Genomic DNA, 24,000 nt, shown 5'->3' with positions numbered 1-24,000 from the left:
ATCTATCAGTGGAATGGAATAGAGATTACATCTACATGGTGAATAGATTTTTTTTTACAAAAGAAAAAAGGCATTTTAATCTTTTTAATATATAATGCTGTCCTTCCACAGTAAAAATGAACTTTGTTTTACATATCCTACCATGTACAAATTTTACTCAAAACTACTCATATCTAAATGTAAAACTCAAAACTAAATAAAGTCTAGAAGAAAATTTAAGAGAAAAATCTTTGTGAACACAGACTACCAAAGATTTCTTAGATATCACATCAAAAGCCTGATGCATAAGTGAAAAAAAAACACATAAGTTGAAAAATTATAAACTGACAGGTTAATAACTTTATACATTAATTAACTTTTCCTCTTTGAAAGAAACTGTGAAGAGAATGCCAAGGCAAACCAAAGACTGGGGAACGTACGTGTAAATCACGAATATGATAAAGGATTTGTATTTGTAATATATAAGTTAGAAACACTGTTATAAAGAAACAACCAACCAATTAAAAAGGAGTTGAATGAAGGGTGCCTGAGTGGCTCAGTTCATTGAGTAGCCGACTTTTGATTTGGGCTCAGGTCATGATCCCAGGGTTGTGGGATTGAGCCCTGCACCACTGGGCTCTGCACTGAGCGTGGAACTTGCTTAAGATTCTCTCTCTCCCTCTGCCCCTGTCTCCTGCTTGCACGTGTGCTCCCTCGCCCTATCAAAAAAAAAAAAGAAAAAAGAAAAAAAGAAAGGGTTGAATGATTTGAACAAACATTTCACCAAAGTATATAAATATGTGGCAAAGAAGCACATGGAATCATGAAATGCTTCTCAACATGATTAGAGAAGTACGGTTTTGAAACATTGATGATACCATGTCCTGGTGATGATTTGGAGCAGTGGGAACTCGCCTGCACAACTGACAGCAATGTAAAAGGGAGACACCACTTTGGGAAATAATTTGGCAGTTCCTTACAAAATGAATGTGCACCTTCCCAGTGGCCCAGGCAGCACACTCCTAGGTGTTTGCCCAAGAGAAAAGGAGATGCCTGTCCAAGCAGAGACTTGCACATGAGGATTTATAGCAGCTTTGTTTGTAACACCGAAAAATGAAAACAGCTCGAATGTCCTCGAATGGAGAAACAAATTGAGGCACCTTCATACCGCGGCATGCTACTCTACTACTCAGCAACAGAAACGAATATTTACACCTGGAGTAACACGAGTGAGTCACAAAATAACGCTGACAGGAGGTCAGACGAGAGAGAGCACATACTGTATGTCTCCATGTGTATAAACCTCTGGAAAAACGCTAACTAATATGTGGCGACGGAAAACACGTGAGAGTTTGCTTGAGGATGTTCTGCGCCAGAAGAGAGAGAGGGGTACAAGGAACCTTTGGCAGGAGGGTGGCTGTGTTCCTTGTCTCGACTGTGGTGGTAGTTGCGTTCTGCCCGGTATGGTCAGCGTAGATACTTCAGAGTGGTAAAACAGTTAACAACACGTGTGTTTTAGCGCAGATGGTGCATCACTGTGTGTTTCTGTCATCTGTGAGAACTGCCGTGTGACCCTCGTGTGCGGTCAAGATGCTCTGCATTGAATTCATTGAGCGATTTGATTCGTTTCTTACAATGACTGTGAAAGTTTTCAGACACGCTTTTGTGGGGGTGTCGATGTTTTTACGACCTGGCATATTCCTGTATCAAATTTGAAGAGGTAGACCTGTTTTCTTGAGCCTTACGTAAGATGCAGATCGTATACTGTCTCAAATAAAAGCAAAACCCACCATCATTATGAAAGTGAATCTTTGTATAAGTCACTTCAGTATAGTTGCATTGTCTATACCAATTTAAGTGATTTGACCAGCAGTTGGGAAACCAAGAACAAAGTTATCCAAGCTGACCTGAGTGACCACTGGATTGGGTGTTATAGTTGAGCCTTATCCTAAGAACAAATGGCTGAAAGGTACAAAAATGCCTCTCAGCTGCAAGAATTTGCTCTTCTTTCCATATGGTCTTCTTTTTACAAGAATAAATCGAATATTTCCTTCTAGGATCTATTAAATGGTATCTCTATGTTAAATCGACGATCTGTGTGAAACCACATAATTATTTTGCATCTAAGAAGCCTTGCCTTTACTGATTGGGAGAGCTTGATGAGAACCACTGGTGTGTGTGCGCCTTTTTCATCTTTGTGATAGGCCAGTGCACGCCCTTACCCGTGTTCAGGCATTCCTGTTATAGGGTGGCAAAAGCAAGGCCTTGGGCATCCTAAGTCCCTTCCACCTGCTTTGTCTTCTCTAATCCTCACACGTGTCCCGCTCATTTGGTGGTTCTACCCTTCTGATCTTGTCCGGGAGTTGACAGGTAGGGAGCGAAAGGTGGCAAAACCTGGTTTGGGACTGCAACCCATGTGGCTTCTTCTCACTCTGCCACCCGAGGCTGCAGGAACAGATAGAACACTGTCACACGAGACGTGGATGCACTCAGTTCGCTGTCACCACAGGTCTGGGTAAGGCCGTTATAAACAGGGGGACAAGTTTCTCAACGTTCTGATTTCAAGACACATACGGTTTTGTTGCTCCCTGAATTACGTAGTTTTATACTAACCTAGTTCATGCTTTGTTTTCTGCGTAAGTCCGTATCCTTACAAGATTATTCTAAAAACATCAGCATTAAGAAGTGGCAAGTAGAATTATTGAATATATGTAAAATTAATCCATTCTCTGTGTAAAATTTCTCAGAAAGGATGTCTCCCGAGAAGAGTATTATTGTATATTATAACTGCTTTGGGGAAGGAAGTGGTTGTGAAGCTTTCTCTAGTTCATCGGTGTCCAACAGAAATGTCATTCATGCAAGCTACACCTGTCACTTTAGGTTTCCTGGCAACCATATTAAAAAATGAAAACGTGGGCGCCTGGGTGGCTCAGTCGGTTAAGTGTGCGACTTCGGCTCAGGTCACGATCTCACAGACTGTGAGTCTGAGCCCCGCGTCGGGCTCTGTGCCGACGGCTCGGAGCCTGGAGCCTGCTTCGGATTCCGTGTCTCCCTCCCTCTCTGCCCCTCCCCCGCTCATGCTCTGTCTCTCTTTCTCTTTCAAAAACAAAATATGAATAAAGATTAATTTTTTTTAAGTGAAAAAGTAACTGATGAGATTTTTTTTTTTTAAGTTAACTAAATGTCTGTTCATGTCTTCTGCTCATTTTTTAACTGAACTATTTGTTTTTTGGGTGTTGAGTTTGATAAGTTCTTTACAGATTTGGGATACTAACCCTTTATCTGATATGTCGTTTGTAAATATCTTCTCCCACTCTGTAGGTGGTCTTTTAGTTTTGTTGATTGTTTCCTTTGCTGTGCAGAAGCGTTTTATCTTCATGAAGTCCCAGTAGTTTATTTTTGCTTCTGTTTTCCTTGATTCAAGAGATGCATCGAGTAACAAGTTGCTCTGGCCAGTGTCAGAGAGGTTGCTGCCTATGTTCTTCTCTAGGATTTTGGTGGTTTCCCGTCTCACATTTACGTCTTTCATCCATTTTGAGTTTGTTTTTGTGTATGGTGTAAGAAAGTGGTCCAGGTTCATTCTTCTGCATGTCGCTGTCCAGTTCTCCCACCACCATTTGTTGAAGAGACAGTCTTTCTTCCACTGGATGTTCTTTCCTGCTTTGGCGAAGATTAGGTGACCATATGTTATGGGTACATTTCTGGGTGTTCTGTTCTGTTGATCTGTGTGTCTGTTTTTGTGCCAGTACCATACTGTCTTTATCGCTACAGCTTTGTAATTGAATTTGAAGTCTGGGAAATCGTGATACCTCCAGCTTTGCTTTGCTTTTTCTAGATTGCTTTGGTTCTTCAGGGTCTTCTGCGGTTCCATACAAATTCAGAATACACGCATCGACATTTTTCCAAAGAAGACATCCAGATGGGTAACAGACACGTGAAAAGATGCTTAACATCACTCATCATAAGGGAAATGCAAATCAAAACTACAATGAAATATCACCTCACACCTGAGAGAATGGCTAAAATTAACACAAGAAGCAACAGGTGTTGGCAAGGTTGTGGAAAGGGGGAGCCCTCTTACACTATTGGTGGGAATGCAAACTGATGCAGCCACTCTGGAAACCAGTATGGAGGTTCCTCAAAGGGTTAAAAATAGAACTACTCTATGCTTCAGCAATTACACTACTAGGTATTTACCCAAAGGATGCAAAAATACTGATTCGAAGGGATACACACACCCCAGTGTTTACAATAGCCAAATTATGGAAAGAGCCCAAATGTCCATCAGCTGATGCATGATAAATAAGATATGGTACAAATATACAATGGAATATTACTCAGCCATAAAATAAAATGAAATCTTGCCACTTGCAATGATGTGGATGGAGCTAGAGTGTATTATGCTAAGCAAAATATGTCAGAGAAAGACAAATACCATATGATTTCACTCATATGTGATATTTGAGAAACAAAACAAATGAAAGTGGGGGGAAAAAGAGAGGCAAACCATAAAATAGACTCTTAACAAAAGAGAACAGATAGGGTTGCCGCAGGGGAAGGTGGGTGGGTGATGGAGTAAGGAAGGCATTTGTAGGGTTGAGCACTGGGTGTTGTATTTAAGTGATGAATCACTAAGTTCTACACCTGAAACTAATATTGCACTGTATGCTAACTAACTAGAATTTAAATAAAAACTTGAAACTGAAAAAAATACTTAACTAAATGCATCCCAATTATTACCATTCCAGCATGAAATCAATATAACATCATAAGTGACATTTTATTTTTTATGTTCTAGGATTTTGAAATTTTGTATGCATTTTATTTATACTTCTAGTGCATCTCAATCCAGAGGCTACATTTTTATACCAAATTTATGATTCATATGTAGATTTGATAACACTCTTTAGAAAGTAGATTCACATTCCCAAAGTGTTCTATACAAACTTAAACATTTTTTCTACAGGAGAATCCAGTATCAGGTTTTTAAATTTAAATTTACATTCATTAAAGTTCAATAGCCCCATTTCAAGTGCTCACCAGCCACTGCAGCTAGTACAGTTAAAAACTAAAGATTTGATGGTTTCTTCGAATGAGTGTGTGTGCGGAGGAGGGGTGGTTAACACAGAGAAAGTTATCAATCAAAGGACTGGCCTTGAGTGGAGTGTAAGCCCTTGAACCAACTGCGGGGTAAAATGACTGCGTAGGTAGAGCTGTTCTGTCCACACAAGGGAGTGCTGTTAAATACTATTTTACATGTTTCTTTGAGGCTTCTTTCTGAGGTGATCTCTTATTCAACTTTAGTGAATGGTAATTTCTCCTTACTTGTATCAGTTTTTTTTTTAATAGGTATCAATTTTTAGCTGTATTTTTTTCTTCACATTTAACTTTAAGATTTTAGTTAAGTTGTATGCTGCATTTTCAAAAAATATCTCTGTTATATGCTTTTTCGTGGTTTCATCCTCACTGAGATTTTTATGATGGGCTCTGGTGTAACGTAGTTTCTTAAATGACTCCAAATACAGTGCTGGAACAGGCTGTAATTTAGATTTCTGTTTGTGTAAGTTACATTTGAACTACATAAGGTATACCTTGTTTCCATTCAAAAAAATGTTTTTTTTTTTCAACGTTTATTTATTTTTTGGGGGGACAGAGAGAGAGCATGAACGGGGGAGGGGCAGAGAGAGAGGGAGACACAGAATCCGAAACAGGCTCCAGGCTCTGAGCCATCAGCCCAGAGCCTGACGCGGAGCTCGAACTCATGGACCGTGAGATCGTGACCTGGCTGAAGTCGGACGCTTAACCGACTGCACCACCCAGGCGCCCCTACCTTGTTTCTATTCAAATACAGAAATAAAAAATCAGTGATATTTTCTAAGTTTCTCACTCCGAGAATGAATATTCACATGTCCCAAGTGTGAGCAGTCGATTAACCTATCTTCTTAACATTTATATGGAAAGAAGTTTCCTTTTTAATTGTCAGTAACAGGTTTAGCCTTTCATTTCCAGTTTTTTTATGCAATTATTCATGTACAACATTGCTTTATGTTTTGCAGGAGAAAAACCTTTCAAATGCGATGAGTGTAACTTTGCCTCCACAACCCAGTCTCATCTGACTCGACATAAGCGGGTGCACACGGGGGAAAAACCCTACAGATGCCCCTGGTGCGACTACAGGTAATGCTTTCAGTGCTTTGGTGAGTAGAGTCAAGTGGGTCACCCTGGCAGATTCTCCGTGAAAGAACAGTTTTTCTGATCAGCGCAAGTTGGCCCAGCTCCTTAGGTTGGGGGTGATGTCACCATCAAATTCTAGTGACGATTTTTAAAATTCTTTTCCGAGTTCTTTTCCGTTTTTTATAGTCTTAACACTTAGGTTTTATCATCCTTTGTGCATCTGAATTTCCAGTGGTTTATTTCCTTGCCCAAGTGAGGCACGGTTCTGTTGAATCGGTCGTTCAGGACGTGTGGCACCTTGTCTCTGATGAGTGAAGCGTGTTTAGGCGACGAAGACGAGAAGCGTCTCCCGCCTTTAAGGATATTGTAGCGTAATAGGTGGCCTGTAGTATGTCTGAGTAATCACAGCACGGATTTCACGGAGGAAAGTGGAAGGCCAGGGACGTCCCTAGAGAAGGAACAGGACGCCCTACTCGGGAGAGCCTTTCACCCAGGCTCGAAGAACGGGTGAAAGTCCCGGTCCCATGGCTGTGGTACCGGCGTGCAGGAGGCGGGTAGGCTGTAGCCTTTTCTGGCCGAAAGCGTCAGAGAGCCCACGTGTGCTCAGTCCCCTCCCTCGGCTCCTCGGTGGCTGAGGGATGCCTGCCGCCCTGCAGGGTTGCTCTGCAGCCGCCGCAAAGCCTAGATGCCAGAAGTCTGAGACGGGTGCGGGCAACGGCAGATCGTCCCATTTTACTGCAAGGTGTGTGTGGAGAGTGCAGTGCGAGAAGCCAAGCGGGCAGTGGAGCTTGCAGCCCGATCAACCTGCAGTGGGAGCCCGTGGGAGGGAGTTCAGGGCACGTTAGGAGGTCGGTCGGACCCCACGGACTTGGTGGGCAGCCGGACTGTGAAGCCTGAGGCACTGTGTGAGCGCCTTCTCCATCCTGGGGCCGAGGACCTCACGGACCCCGCTACCCGTGATGACCGGAAACATTGAGGGTGGTCCTTGCACCGCAGCCCGCTCACTGTGTTAAGCGTTAGCACGTGTACCTTAAGGTGCGGCCTTCGTTGAAAAAGACATTTTTGTATTCCTGTGGATGTAGCCTCTGCATTCAGTAAATATATTGCCATAATCTCTATTATTTTCCTCATTATTGCGTTAAGTTTTATGTGAAAGGTCATTTAATAGTACAGAGATATTACAGATATATTTCATTCATTAATTATTCATTCATTCATTCAACATTTTATGAGTTCTGTCTTTGCTTAGCACTGGATTGGTGTTTCTTGGAAATTTGGTAAAGCGGAGATCCAGTTAGAGGTAGACATACACGTTTTAAGGTGGTGATAGGAGTTGCTTAGAAACATAAACACTTTGAATGTTCTTTTCCTTATTAAAGAGGTCATACTATGTAGTTGCATTCTCTGTAAAACACAGAAAAGCAATTAGAAAAATTGTAAAAATTTCCCTTAATTATCACTTTTAGCTATTAGTATTATATCTTTATAGTTTGTATGCGTTAGATTTGAGTTGTTTTGGAGGCTTTTTTTGTTTCTTATAAATTTTATTTTTCATACTTAACGAATTGTAACTAGCTTTCTGTTTCATTCATCTAGTATAACTGTGGTTTTCGAACTGTTACTTTTCTTTATTTATCTTAAGAAAGAGACTGCGAGCAGGGAAGGGGAAGAAAACAGAGAGAGAGAGAGAGAGAGAGAGAGAGAGAATCCCAAGCAGGCTCCACACGGTCAGCACAGAGCCCAACACAGGGCTTGATCTCATGAACCATGAGATCATGACCTGAGCTAAAACCACGCGTCGGACCCTTAACCCACTGAGCCCCCCAGGCGCCCCTCAAACTGTTACTTGTAGGTAGCAGAACTGTTATTTCAAACAGGATCATGTTCACATCCCATATATATAAAATAGATAGGAGTGTTTTTTACCCCTTATAAATAGATTTCGTAGTTAAATCTGTAATATTTACTTACAACATTAAAAAATCATCATACAATACTGTTTTGACAAGCAAAAACCTTTCAGACAGAGGAGTTACTTTAGCAGTAGTTGTTGGGTTAGCCTTGTCCACTTTACGTCCTCATTCTGGGGTAAGCAGGAGGGTGTAGTCGAGAGCCAAGCTCCAGAGGAACTGACCCAGCAGGCACGGACATCCTTCACCTCTGAGCTGCCCCTTGCTCCTTCACAAATGTGGGTAATGAGAATAGCAGGGGTGTTGTTCATTTAGAGGAGGGGCACTTAGACATCCCTGGCCGCGCCTGGCTGAGATCCCGGAACCCCGGGTTTCCTCTCGTCCCAGATTAGACCTTTGAACGGTTACACCTTGTAATCTCACGCTACTGTTCAGTGAGGCAGTGCAAGAGTTTCGATGCCCTGAGAGTCTTTGGTGTGTTGAAATGTATTTATAACACATGTCATAATGGATTTTTTTCCCCAGTTTTTGAATTTGTTAAAAATACATTGAATCCAAAATCAATTGTTGGATAATTGCTGAAATACCTTAGAATTTCAAGTGCCTCATTTGAAAATTACTCTTCTCTTAATATAAACCTGATACTGGCATAGCTCTGAGTTAGATGAATATACAGTAGTCACTTTACTAAGTTTTTAGACATTTGGGCCATTTTTGGTTTTTCCTTTGAAAATGCTTATTCCCAAATCTTTATGCATATCTTATGCATGATCTTTTAAAACAAATTCCTGGACGTAGGACTTATGGCTTTTAATAATAGTATGACTACAATGGTTGGGACTTGAATGTTGTCTCTCCGGTAAGTACTGTGTTTTGGTAGACTCTTAAGTCTTTGTATGCTTAAACATTTCAATGTTCTTCAGGTTTCTTGATATGAAATTGTGTTACTATGTGTCCCGTATGCAAGTTACCTCCCTGACGCCCTATCCCATCCACTTAGAAGTGCATCTGAGCCAGCTGGGCCCCATCTGTCGGACACCTCCATCAGCCACTGTGTGCAAAAGGAGATGGTGTTTTCTAAGAATATTGTCACCGTCCCATGAATTAATACTCAGGACACTTAAATCTAATGATCTATCAAATTTCCTTTAGAAATGTTTGAAATTCTTGATACAAGGGTAGTTTCATCTTAAAACTTGAAAAGAATTTGATTATTATTGACAGTAGTTTCAGTGCTTTCTGTTCGTATGACAGTTTTATCAATCTTGATATGGTTAGGTCTGCTTTCCCTCGTGAACAGAAGACAAGTTAACCTTGCCTAGGAATACAAAACCTTGCAGACACGTGAATAGTGATGTTAGGGACTATGAATGAAATATAGAATTTACAGCAGATACCGTTGTTTTCTTGTTGATGAACAAAAGACTTAAAAATGAGCAGACAGGTAAGTTCACAATGATTGTTTTGGTTGCATAGCATAGTAAGTAGGAAATGCTTACCATATCTATCTTACAGCAAGGAGAATATCTTTTTTCACAGGATAGATAAATTTGAGTGTGTAGATTTCCAGAGAATAAAAATACCTATAAGATAATCACATATTTCAAAGAAGATACTGTTATCTTTGTCTTGATTCTTTCCATAATACTTTATTGCTTAAAATACTTCAATATGTTTTTCCCATTTAGATCTTTATTCTTAATGTAGAGAGATAAAAATTATTCCTTAATGTAGATAGATAAAAAATTATGTCTATCTTTGTCGTTATTAACACTTATTTGCAGGTAAAGTTACCATTGTTGGAAACTGAACTATTACTTAAGTTTTACTTGAAAATATATTTTTATTATATTATTGGAATATTAGTAAAGAAATAGTTGTAGTTATAATTATTCATGAAAAATGTGAATATAGATTTGTTTACAGAAGAATTTTATAATTGGTCTTTTGAACCTGGGGCTATTTTTCAAGTTTGCATTATTAATTTAGGCAATGACATCTCATTCTGTTCAGATGTAAACATGTACTCCTCTCCTAAGCTTTTACTGTTGAAAATATCCAAAAGTCTAATCCATTACAAATCAGTATATTCCATCATTACTCTGTAACTTCTTCATCATTAATTACTATTCATTAATTTCAGAGCATAAATTTGGATTCATGGCACACTGTTCTGCCATGTTATCTATGCAGCAAATTCTTAAGATGTGTTTCTACGTTAAATGGAAACAGTCTAGCAGTTTTCTTTATTTTTATTTCCCTTTGTTAGGTATTAGTTGTCACTTCTGTGTTACAAAATAGAAAACCTTTAAAATGTTACAGTAAGTACTGTTCCTAAAAATATAAATCCTTATTTCCCCATAGAATTTATTAATATCAAACTATGTTCTGTTTCACTGGTAACACTGGCTCTCACACACAAAAAAAAAATAGATGGCTATAATTGAGCTTTCTTTTATGTGAAACTCCTCATTGGCTTCTGTTTTTGATTTAGGATTTGCGGGGGAAATACAATAAATGTATACTGAACATCAAACCACTGATAAGTCCTGAGAACTAAGACAAAAGGCTACCTGCAGTATTAAAAATATTAAGAGTAACCATATATTACAGTTTAAGTGCCACTTAGCAAATTAAAGAAAACTAAAACGTCAGGCAAAACTCTGGCAATTTGATCATTTACGTATTTATTGTGTCCCTATAACGGATCTTGGAATAACTTAAGTGTTCCCTATGATTGCTTTTGGCCAGAGTTTTCCTCAACTGTATGATGTAGATTTCTAGTCTTACACACATTCTTTAAAAAAATGTTTTACTCTTCTGTTTTTCATTTTATTTACTATTATTATTTTTTAAGTTACTCAAAATTATAATCCTGATAGAAATATGATATATCATGTTGCTGTGGAATAAAATCTACAATTCCTGCCTCATATTAAAGATCACTCTATTGTTTGCTAAACTTGTAGCAAATATGCTTGGATTTTTTCAGCCCTACTTGTTGGTTTACTTACGTCTTGGCCAGTGTAGCCCATAGAAGTCATTAATACATAAGATTTTGATCTCAAGATTTTTCTTTCCTGTCTGGGTGAGGGGGAGGCTCAGAACAGTTGATGCAATATTTAACCAAGGACGAGGTGGTATCTCAACTAGAAATGGGCTTCTTGTGAAACTCCTTAACATCTCTTTTATTACCCCTGTAAATATTTTCCTTAGTATTTTTTATAATTAAATTCAGTAAGTTTTCACACATGTGACTGGAGTAGAGAGAACTCGCCATTTGTCACAACCATTTGAAATATGTTTTCTGTCTTAGAAAATATTCGTCAAAAATATTTTTAGTTGATTTCTGTCTTAATTTTACAAGATGCCGGAAGCATTTTTTAGGTCGTTTTATGATGCAGGGACAGAAGATTGTATTCATAATAATTATATCCCCTTAAAGTTTGAATTAATTTTTCAAGTATACATTTCTATGAAGAGTCTCAGTTATGAAAATTTGTTTCAGGTCTTAGATAATATTATGCGTTTGTATGTAATGTTGCTGTGTAAATACTTTATGTTTATTATGCATAATTAAATAACAGGACAGACTACCTTGGTTATCGTGGCATTAAGAATTCAGTGTTCGCTGGTTCTCATTGTTCTTACCTTCCGCTTACTCCAGCAGCATCCTGAGCTAAGGAGACCAACTCCACAGGGGATAATTTTCTCCTTTTGGATGATCTCTTCTGAGAGTCTCAATTTTCCTTTGGCTTCCTGTGCGGGTTCCCAGGTTGTACCAGGAGAAGCAGTGGCTAGAGCAAACTTGGATTTGCCCTGAATAGTGACAAGAAATAAAAGCAGGTGTTGGTCCACGTAGCCGAACAACATCTATAGCGAGAGAGAAGTGCAGTTGTACGCACCCAACCAACAGCGCACGTTGGTTTCGTCAGAAAAATCAGAGGTAGCATTCGCTCCTTACGGGTGACTGTGAAGTTCTCAAAGAATAACGACACTGCATAAATGTGATCAAATGAAAATATCTAGTATTCATATTAGGTAAAGTTTATATTTATAGAACTTTGATTAATGCCACAAGCCTAGCTATATCGGAACAGACTTTAAATCAAAACTGTTTTTGTCAGTGAATTAAGCCAGAGAAAGGCTAATCCTGCACGATATCACTTATATATGGAATCATAAAAAAAAGAAAAAAGTAAAAGACAAACTCCTAGAAACAGAACAGAAAAGTGGTTTCCAGGGGCTGAGCATGGGGGGCGCTAAACAAGTGGGGAGAGACTGGTTTTTAAAAGGGTGCAGACTTTCAGTTACAAGAAGAGGAAGGTCTGAGGACCTAACGTAAAACATAGCGACTGTTTTGGATAAGACTGTTGTATCATTGAAATTAGCTAATAGAGTAGGGCTTAAATGTTCTCACTAAAATTTTTTTTAAAAAGTACTATTTTAAAAAAAGTACCGGCGAATACTGTCTCATTATTTCATTTACCTCAAATCTGTCGTCTCTATATTCTACTCTATTGTAACTGCTAATCCAGATAAGGGAATAAAACACAAAGGTACTTAGACTGAAAGGTTCATTGGGGAGCCTAGAAATCCAGCGGTCTCGCAGACTTTTCATAGCATGATGATAGTTGCAAGGCTTTCTTCCTTGCATGGTGACCTGGAAGGCGAGCGCGCCCTGATGACTCCGCACAGTTCAGCTAATCGCAGGCAGAGGTCAGCAGCGTGGCTGGTTTGTGAAGCCATGTTTGGTCAGCGGCAAGTATCGGTGCTGCTGGGGGGTTCCTCGTGGCGCACGTCGAGATGACAGCTGTGATGGACTTGTACTGTCTTTCACGTGGAGGCCATGTTGGCGGTAAGCTGACCTGGGGCTTTTGAGGGCTTGTCTTGCGAAATGACCTCAATGGATCTTCTTTTCAGATTTTCCATAGTGGATTGAGAAAGTCGCGCTCTATGTTAATGTATTCTTTTTTTGCCTACTGTTCTTATCCGTTTCGGCAGGAACTAAATTCTCTCCATACAAGTATCTTCTCTTTCTCCCTGGCCGTTTTATTAGTGATCTCTTTTTTAATCTCAGTGGTTCTAATTGTGGTCTTGATTTGGTTTTGTATTTTCTGTACTGTTTAGGTCTGGTGTTATTTTTGTACACAGCGTGTGTTATTCAGACTTTCCTTCCCTTCCCGGTAGCACCCAAGCACGTGGGCTTTTTAAATTTTCGTTCTGGCCTGACAGGCCCTGTCCCAAGGCAGCACAAGTCTTTTTTTTATATCAGACCTTTAGTTAATGTGGGTAAATTTTCATCTAACAAAGCTCATTTGAGTAAGAGAAAATCTGTGGACTTTTAAACAAATAGATTCCATAGCACTAAAAATTACAATTTTGTTCAGATGTCTTTAAAAGGGGGAAAAACACTGAGATAATTTGTTCTGCTTATCATACAAGTAAGTTGTTTTGTTTGTGGATGAGGCTGAAATAAGCATTGAGATCGCAGATTAATTAGAGAGCCATTTTGAACACAAAGTGACCACAGATTCCCTCTGCTATCTCTTCAAGTAGAATCTAGACAAACATGTTTATGTAACCCGCTGTTGCCGAATCCCAGATCCAGTCATTATAAAAGGACCAAAGCTATCTTTGGGGATGGTCTTTCTACAAGGAATTACTATGGACAGTCCCCTGGGTGGTAGTTAGATATATGTGTATATATTGTGGCAGAAAGTAAGGCCTTCGAGATGAAAAAAATAGAAAATATTTTTTTGGGCAATAGTCTCTTGCATAATAAGTTATTCCTCAGACATTAGAGCTATTATCACACAACAAAACACTCTGCTGTGTAACTATCTATATCTCCTAGCGTCAGAGGCTCACACACAGTAGCTGATTAGGGAAAACTCTGTAATCACCAGGAGGGGCTGACAAGAGTCAGTAGAACATCAGGCACATCTTCCAGCGTAGTATTGGGTTTCACAGACTCAGATGTGGCTGGAAGCGAAAGTAACCAAACAATATTAACATAGCTGTGAGGCGCCTGAAAGTTGGACCAGGGCCACTAGTTCAATGGGAATGATAACACAGTAGTTCTGTCGTTTTCTGTTGTTTTCACAGATTCTGAAATATTGCCGTGCTAGGGCCTGTATAAACAAGTGGGGGAGAAAGAAAGACTTGAAACATTTAGAAAGGGGTGATGCGGTAGTTTCTATGAGGTGCAAGACGTAACCTGGCTCCTGTATCCGCGTACCTTCTGTACCCTGAACCCGCCTCCGTGGAGGAGGGAGTTGGCCTACAGTGCGGAAGGACATACGAGCGTGTGCTCTGCCTTTACTTTAAGAAGGTCTCTACAAATGAGACGACGTCGGTATTTTCTTAATTAGAGAATGTAATGCAAACTGTTGGCTTCCCCTATTTGTGAGAAGTAGCAGGCTTGTGAGAAGTTCTAGAATGAATAACACCCGTAAAGTTTCTTTTAGACAGCGATAACTTCCATCTTCCTACGGAGCTACCAGCCAGCTGAAGTAGAAATAAACCTGTTACTCTGTAGAATCTGTTACTCTGTGACATAATGTGTAACCTGATACTTCCCCCCCCCCCCACACACAGGGAATTTAAACCTAATGTTAACCCTTACTTATGCCCCTTCAAGTTTAATTCCTTATTCTTCATTATTTCAACTTGAAACTTGCTAACCAACCCACATCCCTCCTTTCATATCTTTTGGAGATCTCTCACTGAGTAAGGTTCAAATATATGTTAGTTGACTGTGCTTGGCTCTTTCTTTCCTCGATATGTTTTGTTTCTTCATCGCTAAGTTACATGTTTAACAAACATATGAAATGTCATAAAACAAATTAGAATTTTTCCACTGAGAGAAAATGTGGCAGATTTTTAGTTGTTGTGCGTACATCAGTCTCTGAGATTGTGTTATTGGGGGTAAGAAGTGGTTGACAGTTAAGTTTGACAGATTTTTGTTCTAAAAACTAAAGATAGCTTTAATTTTAGTTTAAGATTCTGTTCGGTTTTCTACTCCCAAATTATACTTTCCATCTGACTTTATCTGGTTGCTTCGGCCAACCCGGAGTATCGGGCACGTGGACCAGGTGGTGAGGGACAGCGAGAGTCCACCTGGGTAGCTGGAGTTTTACCCCAAAGGCCAGTGAGGAATTTTAAGAAGGAAAGGGACATACATTTTGTTGTTCCAATTTCACTGATGCAGTGCGAAGGGGGAGCCTGAGGAGGGACACAACAGGGGACAGAGAGGTCATGTAATAGATGCCTGCAAATGTCCCTGGTGGAAACAGTAACTCCCTAACCCTAAACTGACACTGGGCACAGGATAGAACGGCATGCGGGTCCCAGTGCTTGTCAGGAGGTGGGCTGCATGGATCAAATCACTGGATGCAAGGGCAGGCTGACAGATTCATGCCACCCTTTAGACGCCAGGGCTGCATGGTGGATGGCGGCACGGTTCCCGAGGTCTGCGCTGCCGGAGGAGGAAGGTCCCTTCAGCTGAGTGAGTGAGGTTCAGGATGTGTTAACTCTGAAATGCCCACGTGCGGTCCTAGAGGAAAAATGTCAGGAGAAACATAACCAGAATTCATAGACTTGCAACTTGAAGGCATCGATCGATAGGAGCAATATTTCCCTTGAAAATGGGGAACGGGAAAAACGCAGAGGGGCAGATTGCAAGTGTAACAGGGGCTGAGAAGCAGCTTCCCAGAAACGGAAGGGACCTCGGGGCAGCAGACGAGCCTTGTCAGACGCTTCACAGAGTGAGGGCAGTGCAGTCCCCCTGCCGCGTCACCAAGAGGTCCCCGATTCTCTCGCGGAGACCAGTGCCAGTAAAGGGCCGGGGACAGAGACCAGGGAAGTGCACAAAGTGAGGAGATGGCAAGAGTGCAGGTGGGCTGGTCTTGAAGGAAGGTCTGTCCCGACACCCGCCCCGTGACAACGCTTGGGAGACGGTGAGAGCCGGAAGGGCAGACGGGCAGGTGCACTTTGCACCTGTGCATCTGTCTTCATTTGTGTGCCAGAGATCGCCGCTTAGGGTTTTTGTGGGTGCCTACCTGCCAGGGTGAGAGAGCCAAGTGAAATAGCCGGGGTGAGTGCTGTCTCCTACCCAGGGGCCGGGATGGGGCACGTGAGGCTCGGCGTGCTGGTTTTGTGCCGCGTGGGGGGCACTGGTGGTGTGTTTGAGTAGGCCTACGTGGCTTGGCGGAAGCCCTCCCAAGTCACGGTGGCGCCTCGCGTTCTCGCCGTGGGAGCCCCTGTCCGCGGAGAGCTCCAGCTTCAGAAGCTCGGAATCTGCTCGGGCAGCTGTCGTCACGGTGTTTCTGCACCACACACGCTCTTCCCTTTGTTGCGTTACAACTTTTACATCGAGAACGTGGAGACGGTGTGAGGGCATTATTCTGCCTCCCCGCCTCCCCTTCACCCCCCCAAACATTGCGATTTTATTTGTTTTATAGGAAGAATTTCCACAAAGGCCGTCCTGGTTTCACCCGTGTATGCAATTCAGAAATCCGCTTGGCACCCGCTTAACGATTCAGTGTAGTCATTTAACAAACACTCATTTTTAAATGCAGTCTTTCAAAATGTGACATCTTTCCTGTGACTTAAACAGTTTTTGTGAGTGTCTCGGGGTTCTTCTCAGACCAGTAAATCTAACAGGCTACTCTAGTGACGTCATCAGCCAGTGGAGGAGTTCAAGCACTCTTGGCGATGACACCGGACTCCCGCATGTTTTACAGTTCACTCGATTTCTTTTACCTGTGTGTTGTTTGTGTGGCTTCGCCCAGCGGATTGTAGGTAGCCCTTTGATCAGCTGTGGACTCCATCATGCCTTCTGTGTCCGCTTGTGCTGAAACTTCTGTTTGTTTCAGATTGACCCCGTGCCTTCGTCAAATTGCCATACTCCTAGAAACCTGGGACTCTACCGGAATGGTCCCCCCAAGAGAAATGTGACAATAAGGATCATGTGGATAGTGGGGTCGGTGTGTGTACAGTATGAAGAGAGAAAGCGAATAGATCCCTCCTTAGGGTGAGAGGGTACATAGCGTAGGGTGCACCGTAAGTGCCGTGTCGGGGTCGCCGTACCACACCCCTGCAGTGGAAGTGAGTCTTTGCTGTTGTCTCACAGGCTGGCGTGCGCTTTTTGTTTGTTTGTTTTTGCATTCAGGAGCATTGTGTGTGGATGTCCTTTGATCCTATTGGATTTCTTGCCGCTTTGTTTCTTTGCAGATGACGATTATCCCAAAATGGTTACGGCAGCATCTCAGTTTCTTGGTGTTAGCTGGTTTTTTAACTTTACAGATGAAAAGTGCATTCATTTCCCGTTGCAAATTGAGATGGTTCTATACATCTTGTCACAAATTTGGGGCAGCGTTTCTGTGAGTACAAGTGAAGGTAGGAGGAAGAGTCACCGTAGCATTCCCGAAGTAGGTTCGTTTCAGTATTGTCTGCGGTGCGTTCTTGACATCGTCGGGGCAGCATCCCTTTCCTGGACTCACTCGGCTTCCTTGGGGAAGAAGGGACCCGGAGACCCCAAGTAGCAATGGCAATAGTAAGTGTGTCATTGGGAATGTACCCTCTCACACTCAAGGAGCCGTGTGTCTGGGCCTGAGAGATATATGGATGATCTCAGCGTATATATATTTTTAATTACATGTTCCTTTCAGTTAATGATTTCTGTATGGCCACTGAAAAATGATGTTATGAATATAATGATTGTACAATCCAAATCTTACTTCTTGAGTTATACGTACTTGTTTTTAACTAATACGCACACACACATATATCACCTTCCTCGCGTCCATTTTTAACAAAACAGTCTCTTAAAACATTTTGTGCTCTGACATAGAAGAGATTCAAAACAAGGATCCAGTTTTATTTTTAAGGTTTTTTTTGTTTGTTTTTTGGGGGTTTTTTTTAGTTTAAAAGTGGAATATATGTTTGCTTTAGCTGTAAAAGCACAATCAAGGCACCATGATAAGTGAGTCAGTGTTGTAAAAGTAAAACGAATTTTGCCTTCACTCACATGAGCTATAGAAGGAGGAAGCTTTATTGTCCCTGGGAAAGTGATAAGGCAGAGTAATTGTATATTATACTGTCCCAGAACATCTGCCTGAAGACTGGTGGAACAATTCATCTATCATGGGCGATACAGCATGTTTTGTCTTTCCGCTTTAACCCGTCCCCACTGCTGGCCTGCGTGGAGGTTTTGATAGGGCCTGCGCCTGGGCCGGCGCTCACATTAATCAGTCCCCTTGTTCAACACTCCAGCTGACATAATTACAACCTGCGCACAGCAGTTATTCAAGCCGAGTCCTTGTCACTCGTGGTGCGAAACTACACAGCTCTGATCCCGGAGGGGATTGCCTTATCACACAGAACAAGGGCTCGCAGGAGTCGAAGAGAATAGAAATGGGAAAATGTCTTCCGGGAGTACTATATATTCCTTTAAAATAAGACATTTGAGAGACTTACAAGGGACAAAGGGAAGCATTGTGTGCAGAGACTGAAATGAACCGGTTATTATTTTTAAATGCATTACGTGGAGCATTTTGTAAAAATGGACGTAGATTATTAAATAAATCCAGTGGCCCCGCGTCGTCAGTGACTATTTTGTATTAACTGTTTCTTCAAAAGTAATCATATATGTAACTTCAGAATTAGGAAAAGCTTTCAAGTGCTCCTTGGTAAGACTCAGTCTAACAAAATGAATGACGTATTCACTTGAAATCTACTATCAAACAAATACACACTTAACTCAGAGAGCTTTGTAGGGAACAGAGTTAGAGCCAGGGAAAGATTCTTTCAAAACACTTTCAAAGGTGGGCAAGTTCATGGTTTCCTGTGACAGCGCAGTAAGGATCCTGGAGAGAGGGACCAGCAAAGAAACTTTCTGTCTTCTCTCTTGTCCCACCTCCTCTCCCTGATCCTGCCTTGGGTGGATCACTGGCCAGTTCCTCCAGTGTGCCAGCTAGTGGGGGGGACGAAGTCTCCTTTTAGCCACTTGAGAATTCGTATTTAAATTTAGGGCAGCCCGCCCCCTCCCCGCCCCCAGCCCCACTAGACTACCAGAGCTGTTGGGCATGTGGCAATTTATGAGATCGGGTCTGTAAACCACCTGATCAGCTGCACTCTTAGGCTCACACGCAGGAACTTGTTGGTGTTTTAAATCGAGTCTTTTTATTCTTCTCTTTAACATTATTAGATTGTGCCAAGCAAAACCAAGCTCTGGCCTAGAGTATCAGAAGTAGTGTGGAACATTTTTGGTTCAGTGAAATTTTACTTATATCACCTCAAATTTGAAAAAGTTTTCAACTATAAACTTTCCAGTAAATTGTGTGTGTGTGTGTGTGTGTGTGTGTGTGTGTGTGTGTATAACGTGATTTGTAAAGTAGCGTTTTTTTTTGTAACAGGTGACTTATTTCAGGTGCCAGTATTTTGGGCCCCTTTGTGAACGTGTCTCTGTACTCTGTTTTGCCACCTTGGCCTGTCTCATAGTACGAGTCCGGTGATTGCGTGGACCTAGAAAGATGGCCGGGCCCCACTTTCCTGTTCTCCCTTAGTACACATCCTTTCTCTCAGAAGGCTTCTCATCCACATGCCTTTCCTAGTTTTACAGCATTTCACTTGGCCAAGCTTAGCTGGTGAACAAAAGGAAAGAGTAAAACGCATCCTGTGAGGAAATAAATGCCAAGAGATGAAGAGTGGGGTGGGGGCTGTGTTTCTCGAAGGTCCAGTACAAGCAGAGCAGCAGGACCACACCGCAGAGAACGTCCGCCAGCCAGGCAGAAGATGAGTGGAAGGAGGTGGAACCATCTGTAGGGCTAATTTGACATTTTGATTTTCGCAAGTCACGATCCTCAAGCCGTATTGTTAGCTCAGCCTAGAAAATGTGTTTTTGTGGCCAAATAAGTTTGAGGAACACGCTCTACGGTGTTCCCCGTGTCCGCCCCTGTTAGACTCCTAATGAACAGCACGTTGAAGTCTCACGGAGCGCCTGCTGTAGAAGTTCCCTCCTTTCCTACCCGGCAACACAGCAGGTAATATTAAGGATTGAAACAGTTAATGAAACGTATTCTTTCTCTCTGATCTGAAGAAGAGTCAAGGAGAAATCAAGGTTCCTCAGGGCCCGCCCTTACTGGCGGGCCCTCCCCCCTCCATATGACACGGAGGACAGACCAAGTCTGGCCGCACATTTAGGCCTGTCTCCTTCTCACTTAACAGGGCATGTGAGGGGACTATTCTTGAGGTGTTAAATGCTAACAAATAATTTGGGATTCTAACAGAGTTCAGTGTCGCTTCCTACCATTTTCTTCCTTGGGATTTTCATTGTTCTCCAGTAGAGTGGAAGGCGGGAAGGAGGTTGTTAGGTTTAAAGCCAACTCTTCCCCTTCCTGGTTGTAGATACCTTGAGCAGATTGAACGGGGAAGTGATGTAATTGGACATGACCGTGGGACCATGCACATTGAAGAGTGGGTGGGAGGTCGTGCCTGCTCTTGGGAACACGAGTAGCAGTGTTAGTGGGAGACGAAAGTCTTTGCGTGACGGGCCTGGTGGCACAGGTGGTGCTGTGTCCATACGGAAGTGTGCACGCAATCAGGTGAAATCAGTAGAACATTTTGAATAGTGTGGAAAGCGAGGTGATTTTAGGCCATTATCAATTAAAGATGCCACTGAAGGAGGGGGGAGGGTGCAGCAGTGGACAGGTGAGATTTTAAACGCTGTTCGGAGTTAAGTTTCATATCACGAAGCACAGCCTTGAGTTATGGCTATTGATATACGTGATTCCTCTGTCAAATTGTATTGTCTTTGAGGGCGGAAACAAAGTGTTTCATCTTTATGTTTCTTTTTTTGTGTGAGGTAGGCACAAAATTAAATATATGTTGAATACATTCATTTTGAAAATAATAAGTCAATACAGGTAAAAAATAGATTTTTCTTGTAACTGTACACTTTCCATATGAACTAAAGCAGTAATTGGGCATCCGTGACTTCTGTTCTGAAAGTGCCTTTCAGGGAGCGGGTCTGGAAGGCTGGCCTTGTTCCCATGGCTTCTAGACCAGCCTCCGCTGTCTAGAAGCCTACGGCTCACACGTAGGCTGCTACTGTGGCTGACGTTGGGCACCTTTCCCCACGAGCACGTGTTAGTGTCCTAGCTTCGCTCGGAACGTGGTTGTGAATACTGGGCAGGGTTATAACCTGGAACCTGCACACGTCTATCTGCTCAGGAGTAGTGCGAGATGGTCAGTAATGCATCAGCTTTCATCCATTTTTGTGCTAACCTACAGATTCTTTTCAATTTTTTTTAATGTTTATTTTATTTTTGAGACAGAGAGAGAGCATGCGCGCACAGCAGGGGAGAGGTGCAGAGAGACAGGGAGACACAGAATCCAAAGCAGGCTCCAGGCTCTGAGTTGTCAGTACAGAGCCCGGCATGGGGCTCGAACTTATGAACCACAAGATCATGACCTGAGCCAAAGTTGGTGCTTAACTGACTGAGCCACCCAGGCGCCCCCAAATTCATTTTTCTTAGAACATGTGGCTCTGTTGTAGCGTCAGATGACGCACATCGCCTTATATCACACAGCAAATGCTAACATAATTATAACTGAGAGATAGAGAAAATGTACATGAATTCTTGTGGCCATAGCAATTGATTTCGAAGAATTGGGATTTATGAACAGCGGAAAGTCATGAATATAGGTGATCTGGTATGATTTATCCATAGAAACCACCAGTTAGTTAATGGGAAAAATGAAAAAGTTCGTAGAATTTAAAGCGAGGTGATTCAGAAACTATCCCATTAAAATTTGTAGGAAAAATTCAGGACATTGTATTTCGTGATTACTTGTGATATCTATAAACTCTTTTTATCTTATCAAAAACCAACAACAAAGAAAGAGGCTTTGGATAATTTTGTAAGTAATTAAACATGCCATTATTTTTAAATCTGTATTTTACTTAAATACCCATAAAAGTTACCATTTTACGTTATTTTTACTGTTTCAACCCTGTCACTTGAAAAGTCAGCGTCTTCCTACTGCACCCCGTTTCCCTGAGATAACTACCTGTAAGCGCTCATATTTTGGTCCTGCTGGAGATAACCTAAGTACTTTGCTGATTCCTCTCTTTGTTTATGCACAGCATCTGGCTGTTGTACCATATCCAAAAGTTAGCTCAATTACCCTGTTTTCCACTATACCCCTCCTACTTCCCTGTTCTTATTATAATATTCTGTTTGGTAATCCAAGTGATTACCCTTAAAACTTGACTTACCCTACTTAAATCTTTACATGATTCATCAGTTTGAAATGTCCTATGTAAATAGGAGAAACTTTGCATTTAGAGATTTCCATGTCCATTCTCAGCTTATGTCCCCTATACTGCTTATTGTTTACAACATTTACATTTGATACAATACTGCACAATCCACTTGTTTTTAAGATACGTGCTCTGGGGGCGCCTGGGTGGCGCAGTCGGTTAAGCGTCCGACTTCAGCCAGGTCACGATCTCGCGGTTCGTGAGTTCGAGCCCCGTGTCGGGCTCTGGGCTGATGGCTCAGAGCCTGGAGCCTGTTTCTGATTGTGTGTCTCCCTCTCTCTCTGCCCCTCCCCCGTTCATGCTCTGTCTCTCTCTGTCCCAAAAATAAATAAATGTTGGAAAAAAAAAATTAAAAAAAAAAAAAAGATACGTGCTCTGATCATATATGCTTTACATGAATAAAACTTAGAAGATACTCTCGTGAATCATCCAAGTAATCCAAAAATACGCTAAGCAAACATACAAGTTTCCTGACTTGGAAACTTTTCCGTAAAGATAATTACCATGAATAGTTTGCTGGCCATCCTTCTTCTACCCATTTCATGCATTTATATATCTATATGACTATGTATATAAAATTTAAGAAGCTGGAAGGAGCCATGTATGTGATTTTTCTGGGACTTGCCTTATTTTTGTTTTGACTTAATACTACGTCTTGGAAAATTTTCCATGGTGGGACATAAGGTCTGCCTCATTTTACTTGATGGCTTTTGTCCAACAAATAAGGATGAATGATGAACAGCATACACACTGGGCCTTTTTCAACAACACTCGCCAGGAAAAAGTCACAGTGCAGTGTGTGGCCATGGTCCCTGCCCACATCCAGGCCTCCTGTACCCTGCGGCAACACTTGGAGTTCATGGTGTTGGGCATTGGGCTGGGAGAGTCCTGGCCCTTTGACTGTGGAGCTTCTCAGCTGCACCACTGGGCGAGTGCCATTCTTCATGGGTGCGTGTTCAGGGCTGTGCTCGGGCAGTCCAGGCCTCTTGCCTTGTTCCGACACCACGAAGCAATGGTTAGGGAAGACCCTCTCTTTCACTGCAGTCAGGCTCTATCTGCCCAGTGCTCTGCCAGGGTGAAGTTGGCTACCATGAAGCTCTGGGGGGGTCCCGGCTCCTACTCTGGCCAGCACGCTCACAAGTTAACTTACCTGTCAGCCGTGTTGAATCCCACAGTGTGGATCACCGTAAAGTAATGATCCGTTCCTCTGCTAACAGATATCCACTTTAAATTTTTCCTAGTGTTTAGGTGTTATAAATAATGGCTTAACAATTCTCTTTGGGGATAATTTCTAGAAATTGAATACCTAAATCCAAGAGTGTGTGTGTGTGTGTGTGTGTGTGTGTGTGTGTGTGTGCATGTGTGTGTGTGTGTATATCTTAATTTTTTAGGCAATCCTCAGGCATCTTCCAAAAGCCTTTGCCGACACGGTCACCAGTGATATTCGTCTCCCTTACCAACAACTAACGTTACCAGTCTTCTTAAATTTTGCCCTTCTGTTACATTAGGCTTTAATTTCTATTTCCTTGGCTACTAGAATCATTGATTATGTTTTAATGCTTACATAACCTTTTATAGATCCCCCATTATGGATTTCTTTTTTTTTAA

General features: G+C 41.8%; 1 protein-coding gene across 4 annotated transcripts in view; it reads left to right on the top strand.

Moving 5' to 3' along the window:
• ZNF407 (zinc finger protein 407) overlaps positions 1–24,000 on the top strand; it is a 507,857-nt gene that overhangs the window by 279,082 nt on the left and 204,775 nt on the right. For all 4 annotated transcript variants that reach the window (XM_040478555.1, XM_040478554.1, XM_040478557.1 and 1 more), the window contains exon 7: positions 6,036–6,156. In XM_040478555.1, coding sequence (XP_040334489.1) covers positions 6,036–6,156 — 121 coding nt within the window. The remainder of the gene's footprint in view (positions 1–6,035; positions 6,157–24,000) is intronic.

The sequence above is a fragment of the Herpailurus yagouaroundi genome, unplaced genomic scaffold (assembly GCF_014898765.1).
Source record: "Herpailurus yagouaroundi ecotype Mexico unplaced genomic scaffold, PumYag 142, whole genome shotgun sequence".
Lineage (NCBI taxonomy): Eukaryota > Metazoa > Chordata > Mammalia > Carnivora > Felidae > Herpailurus > Herpailurus yagouaroundi.
Note: the sequence above shows the minus strand (reverse complement) of the source record. Positions and strands in the feature narration are given on the sequence as shown.